This window comes from Euprymna scolopes, chromosome 13 (genome assembly GCF_053919585.1).
Source record: "Euprymna scolopes isolate OS-2025 chromosome 13, ASM5391958v1, whole genome shotgun sequence".
Taxonomy (NCBI): domain Eukaryota; kingdom Metazoa; phylum Mollusca; class Cephalopoda; order Sepiida; family Sepiolidae; genus Euprymna; species Euprymna scolopes.
In genome coordinates, this window is record NC_136494.1 from 128,622,827 (window position 1) to 128,639,930 (window position 17,104).

The window sequence follows — 17,104 nt, forward strand, 5'->3', positions numbered from 1 at the left end:
AAAAAAAAAAAGTAGTGGAGTGCAGAAAAGTGAATATGATTATGTATCTGGTAGCAAAGAGAGCAGCAAGAAGAGCAGTATACCAACCTAAGAGGGAAAGGTAAACAAACATGGTTTCCAGATATATTACAAGGAGATGACCAGAAAAATTAAATAAGGATAGGTAAAGAGATATGGTTATTGTTGCAGAGAAGTGCATTAAAAATCACAATGATGTGATAGCAACAAATAAACGGGACAAGAGAGATAACTCTGTTATCCTGTTGTTAGACAAATGGTGCATTTCTTTAGGACAAGGAACCTTTTCTCCATAGAGGATGTAGAGAATATGTGCCCAAGGCAAATCTTTTTTTATCAATCTAATAGTCGAGTTTTATAAAAGCAACCATGCTTTTTGAACAGCTCAGCATTGACTTCAAAGGATTTCATGTATTTTTCTGTAGCCGTAATGATGTACAATAATAGACAAATATTCTTGCTTCCATTTTACTTTTGCATGTCCTGATATCCTCAAAAACAGTTACCGAATGCCTCACCTAACTCTTTGTCACTTTTAGTTTTAACTGGGCAGGAGCTGCTAGAAAGGACTTGGCCTGCCTTGATAGAGTTCAAAATAGACTTCGTAGCCTCGTAGGAGATGTCCTTTTCTCTTCCTTGCAACCTTTATCTCACAGATGTTGCGAGTTTGTCTCTGATGTATCGTTATTTTCATGGAAAGTGTTCGACTGAGCTTCAATCTATGGTCCCCCCTCGCCAAACTGTCACAAGAAACACTCGTCTAGCTGTAAACACTATCAATAATTCCCCCCACTCTTTATCTGTGCTTAAACCTAAACGTAGATTCCATGAACAAAGCTTTTTTCTTAGAACTGCACGCCTGTGGAATTGTCTTCCGTTTTCCTGCTTTCCGGCTGACTACAATATGGTTGTGTTCAAGTCTAACGTAAATAAGTTCCTGATGAGCCGTTCCATATAAGTTATCAACTTTACCCAATTTTCATTACTAATGATTACTATAATGTCCAATTTCTACTGTACACTCTTTAACCCTTATCCTTGAGTGGCCTCTTGGCCTTGATAATGTGGTGATGCCTATGTAAAAAAAAAAAACTGCATGAATGAAAACTGGGCAGAGAATTTCACCTAGCTATGCCATTCCATATGACCCCTAAGGTAATGGACAGTGTGAGAGATGGAAAGCAACAATTCTAGCACTCAAAACATTAAGCCTACTTATAAATCAGTGGAAAATGGTTTTGCTAGGTGCCATATAATCCATGTGCATATTGTTTTTAACAGCTATGGATGCTACACTGCATAAATGGTTGTTCAACTATCCTTGTTGATCCTTGAGTAGTTGTTTTGTATCAATGTGCCTATCAATACTAGGAAAGTTTCTTGTAAAACAATATGTTAGATAAACGAAGTATGGCCTTATTGTTGAGGAAACAAAACTTAGAGCTAATCCTCATTATATGCTAATTCGTCTTTAAGACACCAGGAAAACTGATGAGCTTCTACAAACCTATTTTGAAATACAAGACTTTGACCTATCTACTCAAAACTCTGAAATATTAAATCCTAAACAGAAAAATTTCATCACCTAACAAAAATAATTCTATTACAATAATTGTATGAAAAGCATCTGATATTTTAAATCTATTTAAAATTATTTGGATTTAAGGATTTAATTTATTTTTAATGATGACTAACTGCTAGTAACAAGTAGTGGGGGAGATTGTGGCCATCATTCCCCCCTCTACTTGCTTTCATTGTAAATGGACTGCTCCTGTTTATATTAGGATGGCTAAACTTGCTATTCATGTTTTCATTACAGGTATTTATTTTTGTATCCTATCAAAGTTTAAAGTCTTACATCACACATTAAGCTTCACATTTGCCCCTGATCAAAAATAATGTGTCTTTTCTACTCCTAATAATTGTTCTGCATCTCAAATGATTTCATTTTCAATGTTTGTAGATCGGAATGCCAGTGATTACCTCTAAATCAGCTTTTATCGCTATCAGTCAAATTTTGATCTGTCCTCATCCTCATGTAAATTCTGTTATGTGAATAATACCGTTTCTCTAGGAATGAACATATCAACTTTGTATTAAAATAGAAACACTTTTATGTGATTCCAGCCAAGTTCAACAAGGAGTCTGCCATGAAAGTTTTTCTAATTGTTTTTTTTTTTTTTTAATTTTCATCATCAAACTTAAGTTAGACACTTCCTGAAATTTTCAGATTAATTTTGTTTCTTTAAACAGATTTTCTGGACATTTGAAATAATAGGCAATTTAAACAATTTTGAATTTCCTTACTTTTGATTACTCAAACTAGCTTTTCTGTTATGTTATTGGGTTTCTAATTTATCATCTAAATTTTCTGAAACGGTAGTCTCCAACTCCAAGTCATTAACATTGCTATAAGCTGGCCAGGATATGTTGCAGAAAAAAGCCAATTTAATAATATTTTCAATGCTTTGTTTGAGAGAGGTGGATTTTAAACATGAAAAAAAAAAAAATTTTAATCTCTATAATTGTTACTATTTTAAAATCTTATAAAACTATAGATATGAAAATACACACAAAGGTAGTTTTAATGATGGGATTAAAATCTGTATATAAGTATTTTTGTTATCTACAAATGGCTCAAAATCCAAAAATCTTAAAGGCCCTCAAAAACCAATTCATTGTATTAGAGCTTCAGTGGTTGAAAAAAATATGTAGAAATATATTGTGTTTGGAGTGAATCGTTGTGAAGTTGACAAGATTTTTCAATATACAGTATCTATTGATATTACTAGTTATGCTTAATGTTATCATTTTATTTTAATTTCAATTTTAAAGTTGAATAAGTTGGGAAGATTTTTTTCAATAAAGTTGTCACACTGTTATAGGAAGAAAGTTTTTAGACATTGACACTATTTTAATACAAGTAATAAACTCTGAAAATTGGAAAACTTTTGATGTTTACAATCATCACATCAATTCTTTCTAGAAAAACATAGTACTTACAGGTGGAATCACTTGAAGTTTGCCAACATCCTAAGTAAAAATCTTTTTGTGGAGTGAATTGGATTTGAACTTGGCACACTCAGTATGTTAGTTTGTGTTGTTAACCATAGACCCACCATGTGTATGAGGATTCAAGATGCAGGAAAGATAGCATGGACCTGTTTGTCGCCCATAAAAGTGATAGCAAACATTAACTGGTACAAAGTCTCACTAGATTAATACAAACAAAAAATAGACTTTACAAGGACAGAAATGAAAAATGTTTCAATAAGCTGTTTATTCAGAAGTTTGAGACTTTTGCATTAAACCAGGAAGATACAGAAGAAAGCCTGCAAGTTGACAAGGAGCTCATTGATGAACTATTGAATCGGCCATAAATATAACATAACGAATGAATCATTAAAATTATTCTTCTGGTCACCAATTAAAACTGTTAAAAATGAGTTATTTCCCTTGGTAAATATAAACTCAATCTGATGTAATAAATAACCAAGTTTAGCCAAAACAGTTACAGCTACACTAGAAAAGCCTTCACTTGCAATCTCTGTCAGTTAATAATGTGAAAAGTTAAAGAAAAAATAATTATTGACAGAATCCCCAGAAAGTTCAAATGCTTTCTCTAATACAGCCATCCTCAAACTTTCCTCCACTATTGACCCGCTTGACTTTATGCATTTCTCTATTTACTTTTACTCATGCAAAAAATTCATAACCATGAAGTGATCAAAAAACAAGGTCAAAAGAAACCTTTTTATTGTTTAGAACTTTAGGTTCTATATGAAAATAGTATAATACATAGTAGTAAAAAAAAAAATCAAACCTTGTCTCAATAGAAAAATTATGAAATTAATTTGTATTATTTCTTTGACATGGCACAATCTGAAAATAATTGTTTTTAAATTATCAAGCACTTTAGTTATTTTCCCCTGACTATCTAATTTTTTTACTCCCAGGGTAAATTGACCCCTGGTTGAGAATCTCTGCTCTAATACTAGATAAATGGTCAGTTACAAATACTGTTGACTATTTTAATGTTGTCGAGTAAACAATAAAACAAGCCGCCTCTGTTTCTACTATGCAGAGTGCTTTTGCTATAGTGAAATCAACACAATAATGACATGGTGTTAAGAACAAGATTATTAAGGACATACTTTATACCATAGAAATGAAACGAATTGGAATAATGAATTAGCTGTGACATTTGTTTTTGCTCCAAAAGGATTCTTAACAAAAACAACATATGTAAAGCTGCTAAACAAAAAAGTTAAGATAATTATCCTTATACCATAGCATATAAGATTTAGCATGGCAGTACCAACAATAGATTGGCTCAGTGCAAACCTTAACAAATCAATGGACAGATTTAGTCAACAAGTCAGTTTATTTTGAAGGTCCCATGTGTGATGTTGACAATGACATCAAGCTCAGATATCTTTGATGGGCTGGTGTTGAGAAACGAGAAGTAAGTGATACATTTTTCCTACGGAAAAAGAAAGGACCATCAAAATGTACATTGAACACTTTAGACAATACGCCAACCCAAGGTCAAATTTTCCTGTGGCAAGACACAGATTGCTCCAATGCAAATAAAATTCAGACAAATCAGCACTCATTCTTGAAACGGCTTTGCCAAATGGTATGAATATGAGCAAATGATGGAAGACACTTTTCTAGTTAGTCTCTTTATGTTTTGAATTTATTTAGTCAACGTTGAAATCCTTGATTGAGGAAGGTAATCATTCCATTTCTGGCACCATGATATGTTATGTTGATTGGTCAGGATTGCTACGATAATAAACGGATAAGACACATGCTTTTATTAAGACTCCGTTGTGAAGAACCATGACTCAGGGCAATAACTCTTAACTTCAGTTATAACAAGGGGACATAACTATCATAACAAATACATTCAGAACAAATAAAACCATCTAATCTGCTGACTCAAACAGATTTTAAGAAACCCCCAAAGCAATGTCTTATCGAAAAAGATGAATTACAAGATTTTCTTTCAACAGAGACTGTAACGGATTTTACTCAATTGACTGAAATGTTGACCCTATAGTTTTGAATTTAAAAAGCATGAAGATTATATTCTAATTTATAGAATAGTTTTTGATCTTGAAACACATTTTCCATCTATAAAAGAATGTATTCTTATTGATTGAAACCTTCATGTCCAGTTCCAATGCAGTGGAAACCGTATACCATTACTAGTACTACAATGGTTTATATATAGAAATAATGCTAAACTTACAACATTTAGCAGGTTAGAAAATTTTCCAACCTACATAAAAAGTGGAAGAAGAGCCATACTTGATTTTAAACGAGTTACAAAAAGACATTATAAACCAAAAGGCCGTCCTCCATTTTTTTGTGCAGACCTAATACAGTATGCCTTATTATGGCAGAAAAGCTGTTCTATTACTTTTTTTTACTCACATCATGTTTAATGTTTGTGCAAAACGTAAAAAATTCCAAGGCATAGTTATTAAGAAAAGTGCAGACAGATGAACGGACAAGAGTGAATTTACAGGTCCACTATCCTTTTGTTGGGGGACAAATAAAAGGTTAATTAATTCTAACTAAATTGTATTAATTAATAGTAGTCTGTTTTAACATAAAAATATTTATTTAGTGTAATAATTAGGTTATGGCCGAACATATATTTAGAAATAAATTGTAAACAAATTCTATGAATTGAAAATTAATTCCATATAAAAAAACCTTAATACATATATTCTAGATTTAACCATTGTTAACATTATTTAAGGCATTAAATATTAACTTATATAAATCTCAAATGTCGGTTTCTGCGTTAATTCATCTGTCTGCTAAAAACTTCAACTGCATCGAACCGGGTCAAAACCAGTACCACCTGAAAGAGCGAGGTCTCTGACGAATAATATATGACGATTAGAAAAAAGATTAATAAACATTAAGATGAAAAACTTCTTGGAATTTGGAATATAGAAATTTTGTCATATATATAATCTCAACTTCTGGGAAGAAAACATCAAATCAGTTCAAAATATGACAAAATTCTAAACATCTAACCCTGCATGAATCAGAAATAAGCTCTCTTGGTCAGCAAAGAAATAGCATTTCAAATTTCTGGATACATCACAAAAAAATAAAACATTTTCAAAATGAAATATGTTCCCTGATCGTGTTGATCAAAATCTGTTTACATGTGAAAAACTCATTGAAAAAGCACTTAAATTTACAATTAGTTGTTGTAAATATATTTTTACACTACAAACAAAACTTTCATCAGATGAAGTTCGAAAGAATACTCTAGAATTTTTTTAAAAGGTAACAATCCAAAGAAAATTATTTTAAAGCAAAAATGTGAAGTTCTTTTTACTTATGTTTTTGTATTACTGCATAATATTTGTTTGCCTAAAATATTTTATTTTATTATTGATTTAGGGGAAAAAACTATGTATTTTCACAGTTTTAATAATTTTTCAGATAAAATAGACTTGAACAATAAGACGTCTGCCTGTAAATGTGACATATGGGGCCCATATTTATGAATGAGGCGTGTTTGTCATTTTTCTGCTTTTGCTGCCAATAAATTTTCATTTAAAGTGATCATATTAATACTTACGACTTGGCATATTCATGACTTAAAAAAGACCTATACTTTTTCATGAATAGGAATTTTTTAATCTTTTTTTTTTTTTTTTTGTTTTACTAGATTAATTTCTTGTATACTTTTATTTTTTCTCTATTTTAGTTGCCATCAAGATATTTTTTCTGATAATGGGATGTCAGAGTAACTATGTCGTCAGTAGAAGGTGTCGATGACAAAGCCTATGAGCAGAAGTCTACATCTGCTCGATTAAAAGATACACAATCTACGCCAGAAAAGCGTTTCCATTTTAGACATAGTGAATCTGAAACGGTAAGCTATAAATGAATTTTCTATTTGCTTTTGTTATTTTACTTTCAGGTTTTCTTAGGTTGTCAGAATACATTTTTTTTTTACTTTGATGCATTACTAGTACGAAAAACACAATACTCTATACTGTTTTGCATATCATTGAAAAAAAAAGTTGCATAATAACATCACTGATAGATTGCTCCGTAAGTTGCATGCCACAAGCCTTGGAATCAGACAGAAAACAAAATAACAATAAGAAGTAAAGATGGGCAAGATGTAAAATGAACAGAATACACCAGATAGGTCAAATTGTGGCCAAAAGGGAGAAAGAAAGAACATTTTAAGCAGTTGAGTATAAAGCTTTGCAAATCCAGGTAATATTTTTTATACATTTCAGAGCATGTTAATTTTATACACCTTTAGTATTGAATATATATTTCATTGTATATATTGTTTTAAAAGATATATTGAAAAATATTTCAGTTTCAATACTTTTGACATTCTTATTGTGTTATTGTTTCAAATCATTTTTGCAAATTCAAATTTATCTTGTTTATACACAGCAATGCTATAAACAAGAGCTGTCAAATGGAATATATGATCCATGGCAGCCAACAGACATACAATACTGATGGAGCATAGAGAATAGATATTAGTTGCACAGGGACTTTCAAATCCTTGGGAGTGAAAGATTCTGAATGTTGTTACATCACTTCTCTAGAAGAGACCAACCCGAATCTAAAATCATGCTTTGTAATATGGAAGTTGTTTGGCTTAGTATCACAATTCATCCTATTGTTCTTTAATGCTTATAAGAAACCTTTACAATCAGCATGGCTTAATAACATCCTACCTGAGACTGCAGCATTCAACCTCATCGGTCACACATTCGCAGGCAACATGAATTGGGACAAATACATAGAAAATACTGCCAAATCTGCTGCAAAGAAGGTGGGCTTCCTCTATCAGGTGAGAAAACTTTTCTCATCTATCGGTATTTTATATCTCTACAAAGCCATCATTCACACATTCATAAAATATTGTAACCATATCTAGGCTGATGCACAGCTAGTTTCTCCCTCTTAGACAGGGTTCAATGATGAGCCTCAAATTTAATAAGTCTTTCATTGTCTACCAAGTTCCAGTTTCTATCCCATCACCATAATGTTGCATCCTGTGTTTGTTCTAAAAGTACTTCAATAGAACATAGTCCAAACTTGCTGCATTTTACTCTTGAACATAAATCCCCCTATCCAACTCGACAAGCATTGAAATTCCACTCCTTCATTGTACAGATCACCAGATGCTGGAAAGTTTTTTTTTTGTTTTGTTTTTTTACTTTAATAGCTTCTTGCTTGTCTTGGGAATTCCCTCTCTGCTCCATTTCTCTGACTCTACCAACATGCAGAATTCACAACCACACAATTCTTCGTTTAGAATACTCCTACTAATCTTGCTCCTAACTCGGTCATTTCTTACATCCCAGTGGCAAGGTGCCTTGTTTGGAGTGAATATGAGTAAACAAAAAAATCTATTGAATGACCTGAGCTTTTACTAGATTTCCCTAGGAGGAGGAAACTCATAAAACTTGGCAGTTTGATGAGTGTTCAAAGATGTTGCCTTTATTTTGGACAAATACTCATTGGGTCCAACGAATTGATCATGTGCAAAATCGTTTTGCACTTAAAATAATTACATCAAAGTTAAAGAAACTATCCTGTAATGGTTGCATCATGTCTCTGGTATAGGTACAGAATTAGTATTTCATCTTGATTATTGTCTATGCTCCAAGTTTGAATTCTGGTGAATTTTTTTTTTTTATATTAATATACTTTTTCACTTTTTCCCCTCGACTAAGGCACAGTATCACTTGGATGTAAGGGGCTACTATTTGTGACACAATTTTCAGGGATATTATATAGGGAGTTGAGCAGTAAGATGTCTGTTCATATTAGACTTGAACTTCTGCATGTCAGTACAGTTAGGGAAGCCAGGACCCAGGCAGGAATTCCAAAGTCTAACAGTTTGGAAATGCCCTTAATGTATTTGTTCCGATTCATGTTCTGTGTGAACATTAAACCGAGGAGTTTGAATGACTACCTTTCGGGTAGTGTATCATTAGCCATAGCTATCAGTGGTTGAGAAGGTTTCTTAGAATTATTAAAGGAAAGACTTAGTCTTGGCAGCATTGAATGTTACCATCCATTTATGTGCCCTTTCTTTAGATGTGTTCCTCCATTTTCCCCTTGTCTTGCTTTCTATTTATCTCTAGAATGAGTAATATCGAAGGTTCCTCATGTAGATAGTTGAAATCTTTTAAGACTTTGATGTATGGGTGAATATGGATTGGGAACTTGAAATGTGCTGGGTAAGCATGGTGTGGGTCTTTGCAGCAGTAACAGTTTGTTACTTTTGCAGACGTGTGCATGTTGAATTTATGATACAAAGCAGTCTTTCAGCAGACACAGAAATAAAAAAAAACAACTTAGATTAATTTAGGTTCCAACACATTTAAGGAATGAATACGTTGTATGCATAGTGCCGATTGTTGGATAGATCACCGGCTTGTGCGAAATAAGTTTCGATCTTAGGTAAAGCCACCTGTGTGAAACAGTCCTACTAAAAAAATTACATGTTGGTCTTTTTAAAAACAAAATGGTTATAAATAAGCTTACAGTGTATTTAAAACATCACTTGTGAGAACACATAGGAAGCCATGAAAGAGTCTTTGTATGGGGTTGGTGCTGATGTACTAAAATTTGTTGAACAAAATAACAAAGATTGGTTTGATGAGATCAATGTGGGAATTCAAGCTTTGCTTGGTGTAAACAGGCTTTGTTGTTCGAAAATCAGACATAAAAATTTACAAAAGTGCAACATCATCTTAGAATCATTTAAAATACATGACATTCAAAGGTCAATGAAATTCAGATAATGCCTTATACAAATAACAAAGCATCTATGCAGTCTAATAAAGGAGGTGTATGGTCCAACTAGTTGACAGATAAAACCAGTTTGCTCTGAAGAGAAGGAATTAGGAATCCATGGTTGTTCTCACTGGATGATATAGTCACTTAAAGTTTTCAATAGACAATCTGTAATAATCAATTCATTCTGTCTATACAATTGAGACCAATGAAATGAATGATATTCTTTTTGAAAGAAATTCAGAAAGCCATATTTAAATTTATAAATGGAAAATCCTCTGGTATGGATAGATTGCCTTTGGAGATAAATCTTCTGGTGACAGGTTTTCCTCAAAACTTTGATCTATTGCAGTAGAAAACTGGAAAGATGCATTAATGATGATCTTGTACAAGGAGATAATTATGGTAACTCTTATGGAATACTTGACGTGGCATGTAAGATCATATGCAAGATTTTAAGTATTTTATAAAAACATATTGTAGATTTTCTCTCAGAATTTTAATGTGGTTTCAGAAATATCACGGGAACATTTATTTGAATTGTATTTTTGCCACCAAGTTTTGTTGGCGCATATTGATTTTATGTCGTCGCATTCTAACTCTCATGCAGTTAGAAGTATAGACATGAGTGTGCATTCATTAAGCCAAACCATAACTCAATCTAACATGATGCGTACATTTAAACAAAATATGTTCCTATATGATTGCTACAATTCTAAATTTGGCTGATTATTTTTATATTTTAATCAACAATTTTTTTTTTTTTTTTTGTTATTTTGGTGGCAAACTTCATCTTTTTATAGAAGGTAGGGATTTTTCAACTCCGCTCCATTTTGTCTTGCAGTAGTTTCATGTAACTGCAGTGAAGAAAATGCACCTTTCCCCTTCAAAATCAACAAACACATGTTGTATGTATCTCAGTCAGCACAAACGAAAAGTAAACATTGATGAGTTCTCTGCAAATTTTAGTTCCTCTTAAACTAATTGCTGACTTCTCTCTTAAATGCAGCCCACCATGATTGAACAAGCAGTTGGTCAGACTCTTCTCTCCATTAAAAATGTTCATATTTCATTTTAACTGAACTATCAACACAAATCATTTTTCTGCACTTTTTCCTATTTTTCAAACAATCTTTACATTTATTTTAATCAACAAAAGAATTTTGATAGTCAACGAAAATAGTTTTTACTTTTATCATGTTGAGAACGTGGCTATCTATTAATCATTTATCTGCTGTGAGATAAATAACACAAATACATCATTCCTTCAAGCGTGCCAAATTTTACTCAGAAAATCTCAAATAATTAAACTTTGTTATTGGAATATTTTTTAATGAAAAATAATTATCCAAAAATGATTATTCTCTAAAATTGCTTTTGACAAAATGATAAGAAACTGTAAAACCCGAATCTAATGATGAGTTTTACAGGCATTTAGAAAAGATTTAATTTCTTGATTTATACATGATTCTTGAACAAAATCTAGAAATGGCAAGAAAACACTTTTAAAACTGCAAATATCAACATTTCTTTTCCTCCTTCTTTTCTATTTGAAAATTTATCAGTCGACCATAAATGTATATCTGAAATTTCAAAGATTTTCTTGAAGAAGAAAAAGGTTGACATTTAACATAAAAGTATTTTTTTTTTTATATCTTTGTAATTTTCACATAACAGTTGTGTCTTCAAAAGTTCAACTTGTTTATTTTCTAGTAATATCAACCATATGTTAAGGACTTCTATTTTGTCATTTAGCATATCTTTTCATGTTAGAATTTTTTTTATTATTTTATAAACAAGGAAATGTACTCAAGACAATATTTGATATGTTTTAAGGCATCTTTTCTATCATTATCATCTGACAGCAGTGACTTGATTCGTGAGACCTGTCTCATATTTTATGATAATATCAGTTGTTCAAATTTTGAATGAGATTAGTATTCAAATTCAATTTGATTTATTTTCATTTTAATTATCTATTTTCATTATAAGTAAAAAAAAAATTTACAGAAAATAAATAAAATCTAACTTAATGTTTATTTATGGATGTTACAATAGAAGGAAGAATAATCATTTTAGCAACAAAAAATAATTTACACTAAAAATCTTCATAAAGTTACATGGCATATTAAAGAACACGTGCATACTTTTTTAATTTCCAATTTTCATGTATTATTTTCAATGTTTGCATCTTAAAAAGAAAATGATTATTTAAAAAAAATATTTTATGTTATTTGGATTATTCTCATCTTCAGTGCTATAAAAATAACGTGCAAGATAAGTCTGAATAACACAAATCCTCATCTCAAAAATTCAGAAAGAAATATTTCCATATAAATATTGGAGAAAGCTTTATACCTATCATATTTATGTAAGAATGAGATTTTATCTGGATCCCAATAATTTCAGTTATTTAAAAATAACCCTCACACCTCCCTAAAATCATTATTTAATTGACTATTTGTCAAAATTCCCAAATTTTAATTTTTTTTAATTCCATCATGCCTTTTCTATTAGCCTTTAATCAAGAAATCAAGTTGCTTCAGAATTTAATGGAGATGGATGGCCCAGGCCCATCCATTTAACTGTGACCTGCAAATGGATTCAAAATAATAAATATTGCTAATTCAAATAATTTTATTTATGAAATTTCTAATCTAAAAGTAAGAACTACAAGAGTTAAATTACAAAAATACTACCACTTGTTTGGTTACCTGATTTTAGGAATACCACTATCCTCTTTAGAGTTACTATGTATGTTTTACAATATCACATTTTACCAGTAAGTGACACCCCTTTTTTCGGCATATGTGTTGGTTAACTGAACATTGACACCCACCATTCCAGCGTCATGGTATTGACATGTGGAGAATAATTTCCATATTAATTTCGTTAAAATTATGCATTTGTCTCGTTTAGTCAAAAATGATCTTTATGTATTATTTTATGTAAATTAAAATCAGTTTATACAGTCAATTGTTGCTACATTATTATATACTGGTACTTTTTAAAAAGTAATGTTTCGATTGACTTGCTAAATAATGTTCTTTGATGAAATTTCAAATTAAATCATAACATCCATTTTAAAAATAAACCTAGGATTTACCCGAAGATGTAGAGAGTGTTCTTGCCGAAGCAGATAACAAAGAGAACTTTCAAATCATTCAAGTAAGTAACTTCACATTTGCATGTGTGTCCCCCACCCTCCTTTGATTTTAAGATGGAGCCTGGAAATTCTTTCATTGGAACCTATTCAATGTCACAAAACCGTTATATTATTTAAATATCATTTATTACAGCAATATAGTATTAACCCTTTAAGCGAGCCATTTGTGTATTGTGATCACCTATCTACTCCACATACTAAAGATTGGAATTTAAAGTTAACTTGCATAAATATGCAGCAAATCATATCATTGCAACTAGAAGTATCTAGCTTTTGATTTATATCTAAGATAAATATCCTTTATTACCAGAATGATTGAATCTGAAGGGATCTAAAAATAGCATAGATGTTTATTCAGAAATAAAAATCTAGTTGATTTTCAATATTGAATTCTGAGAATATTTATTACATTAACTATTGAACAATGATACAACAGTCGTAATGCAAGTTTAGCAAGAAATTGCTGATCAAATCTATTGCAAGCTTATATTTAAACTGTGTTCTTTGTGTGTGTGTTACTCAAATTTTAGTAATTTTGATTTAAGATAGATGAATCCAGTAACCTCATTATGTATTCAAGATGGCCACCGTCAATTATGTAAATTAGATTTGAACTTATTTGCATATTTTCAAATACATTCACATGCAGCTACATCAAAAGTGTCCATCAATAGGTATTATCATTTTTCATATAACAAAATCTGTACAATTATGTACGGAAAAGCAGTGCTTAAAGGGTTAAACTATTTAAATTGCTAATTTTGAAGGTACTGTATTATTGATAATCATTTTAATAGCTTAAATAATTTATCTTGTGTTCAAATTAAATGTTTACCAACAATTAAATATATTTCTCTACTTCTGAAAAAGTCGTTTACAATCATTTGTAATAAATTATCATTGAACAATTTTTTTTTTTTTTCATCAAACAAAACAAATCTGAAACACTTTCTCAAAATTTCAAGATGATTATGAAATTCCAAAATAGAATTATTCTCTAATTATTTTGAAAGTTTTCCACCATCATTTATTTTATGTTGTGTGTTTATGTAGAAAATGTTTTTGTAGTTGGTGTAAACTGGATATCAGCGCCTATCTAATCTGTCTGCAGTGTTAAGTGATTAAGCTGTCTAGTTCGTGGATGGTAATAAAGTCACAAAAATGTTTCGATTTTGGCTGAAGAAAAAGTCACACTTAAAAAGTCACAGTTAAGTTATTTTGGCCAGTAATAACTTTGGAGCTTTTTGTTCATATATAATGTTCTCCTTAAGAGTATTAATTTGACTTTAACTTTTCTATCAAAGAAACGGTGCTGAACTTATCTTATTTCTACCCCTCCCCTCCATGTGACATTTTTCCTTGTGACTTTTTCTACCTGGGTTTGTTTAGTTGTTACAGCTTTGTGCCTGTATATTTCATGTTTGTGCACGGTAGAATTATATTTTTACAAGAATTCAATATATACATTGTATAGTTTCGATTGAATTCCAGTTGAATAATAATTACTCATTGGAATGTTGATTTTTCTAAAGTTGAAATTGTTGTCCGATTATACTTTTGTCTCCTTCAAAAAATTTATTACATTAGTTGATGAAAACATTCTTTTACAACTCATCACTATTATTTAGCTTTATTTTTATCAATTGTACAAAATTAAGACAATTTCATTATGATTTATTTTTGCTCACAAAAATTCACATGCCTTAAATTACTGTTAATAAATTAGCTACATTAAGCACTTAATTACTTGACAAATTTGTAAATATTAAAACTCTTGTTAAATTTGGTATCACAAACTGGTTCAGTTTAATGTGTGAAAACAGTTCAATATAGGAAAATTCCCTCCAACTTGCACGATCTCATTTAATTTTTATGTTATTTTAATAAATTTTTGATGAAAACAAAATTTTATCATTTCCCTTTTATACATGTACAAATCGTTCTATTGCATCATTAATAGTTTTTTTCATTTTGCCAGATTACTTCAACTTAGGTTATTGATGATAGATTTTTGTGTAAAACAAAAAAAAAATCTTTTGTATATTTGATGCATGTACTATTGTGTGTCTCTACGCACATAAAAATAGTACCATATTAAAGAAAAAAGGCTACTTGTTAATGTGATTAATACAGGGTTTGGAGTTGTTTTTCATAACAAAATTTCCAAAATTTTTATACATGAAATGTTAAAGAAATTCAATAAAAAAAAAAGAAGAAAAATCCTCAAATTAAAGCTTTTTGCAGTGAAGTACCTCCTCTTTCATACTCTGCTGTTGGTGTTATATTATCCTAATAAATCAAGGTATTCACCAAATAAAAGTGAATGTACTCTTGTATTTGAGGATTTACAACTGACTGCAGCATCAACTATTAGCACATAAGTCATACACATAAAGAAAACAATGTCACAGTGTTCCCATTTTTTACTGGGTAATAAATTTTGACTCTAAAAATTTCAACTCCTCAAATTTCTTTCAAATGTAGTATTCGAAGTCTGTTTTAGGGAACAATTGACAAAAGGCATGAATTTTAGCTTTTTTTTTTTTCTTTTATGTGTTGATGAAAAATGTTCAAAATGCGTACAGATGGATTTTGCTTCCATTTTGAATATTCACTGAAAATCTTTTTGGAAAATTAAAAAAAAAAATTTCTTGATTAAATGTGTTCAACTTTTTTTTTTTTTTTTTTTTTTTTTTTTTTTTTTTTTTTTGAGATTCAATGTACCAATCATCAAGTTCTCAATATACTAATTTCGGTCTATCCTACTGCAAGAACTTAGACACCAGGGTTGGAAAGTGAGATTGCGAAGTCAACATTTCCCGGTGAGGGCGCTTCAGGCGATTAACAATAAACTAACCCTTTTCTCAAAGAGAAGGCAATGTCTGGAAGGGTGGACTTTCTAAAACTGCATAAAATTTCATTCCCACCACAAAATCAACAGGAACCGGATCATTACAGGAATGCTCTAATCTCTGTTGATTTTGAAGGCCCAGATTACATTTTTGAGATATTGCTGGTCAAAAATGGCTTCAAATTCTTGAGAAAAATCTGAAAAATGACTAAATTCATCTTTTTTCTCAAATTCAAAATTCCATAAAAATTAAATTACTTAAGCTAAATGGCTGAAATTTTTCAGCAAATAATATAATAAATACTAATGATTGGCAAATATTCAATTTTAAAATTGATATTGATCAAAAATCCTCAATTTAGCATATAAAGATCACTATATGAAGATAACTTTTCAATTTGCCATGCATTCAAAAACATCCATACGATTGAACGCCAAGTACAACAATGTCTAAATAAAATAAATCAATGGAAAACTAAATACAGTTTTAAGATATCCAAAAGACAATCAATTGTATGCAGTTCTGTCAATTACAAAAATGCAATGTAATCCAGTTTTAAAACTGAGGAATAGAAATACCAGTGAAACACCAGAATAAATTCCTCCAAATAATCTTTGACTTACAACAAACATTTATTTCTTGCATAAAAAAAATTAAGAATAAAATGCAATAAAATTATCCAATTGATGAAATTAGCTGCACACAAATTGGGATGCAGGTATTATATTGAACACTAGTATGATCCAAACTGAACTATGGATATATCATCTCTTGATTGGCCTTAAAATTGTATCTTAAAACATTAGAAACTGTTCATTACGATGGACTCAGCTGGTGCTGGAAAATTTCCAAATGTGTCTAATGGAAAGTTTGTAGAAACACTTAATCATAGTAAGGTAGAAACTAACCTTACAATACTATGTAAAAAATAAAATCATGCACACTACGCCCACATATGATACCGTATTTAATGAATTTTACCAAAGAAAATGCAGTGAAGCCTATTAGATTCCAAATAGGATCAATAATTAAAGAAACTAACATTCCAATTAAGAATATACATAATATGGTCAAACTGATAACACCATCATGGGGAAATAAAATACAAAGAGTAGGCCTGATAACAAAACTATTACATACCTCTAATTTTCCAGAATAAAAAATTCTTGTCTTAAATATACTTCTCTCGTATATTTACAGACGAGTCTAAGGACACGACTACAACAGAATGTTTAGTAGTACATGAGAACTA

General features: G+C 30.6%; 1 protein-coding gene across 8 annotated transcripts in view; it reads left to right on the plus strand.

Annotated features, from left to right (window-relative positions):
- The window catches only part of LOC145292188 (oxysterol-binding protein-related protein 6-like), a 311,645-nt gene that overhangs the window by 45,053 nt on the left and 249,488 nt on the right, over window positions 1–17,104 (plus strand). For 5 of the 8 annotated variants that reach the window (XM_080138483.1, XM_080138487.1, XM_080138485.1 and 2 more), the window contains exon 2: window positions 6,761–6,928. In XM_080138483.1, coding sequence (XP_079994609.1) covers window positions 6,806–6,928 — 123 coding nt within the window. In that variant the 5' untranslated portion in view covers window positions 6,761–6,805. Of the gene's footprint in view, window positions 1–6,760; window positions 6,929–12,933; window positions 13,003–17,104 lie in introns of all 8 variants that reach the window. The other 3 variants (XM_080138481.1, XM_080138486.1, XM_080138482.1) reach the window with 1 other exon arrangement.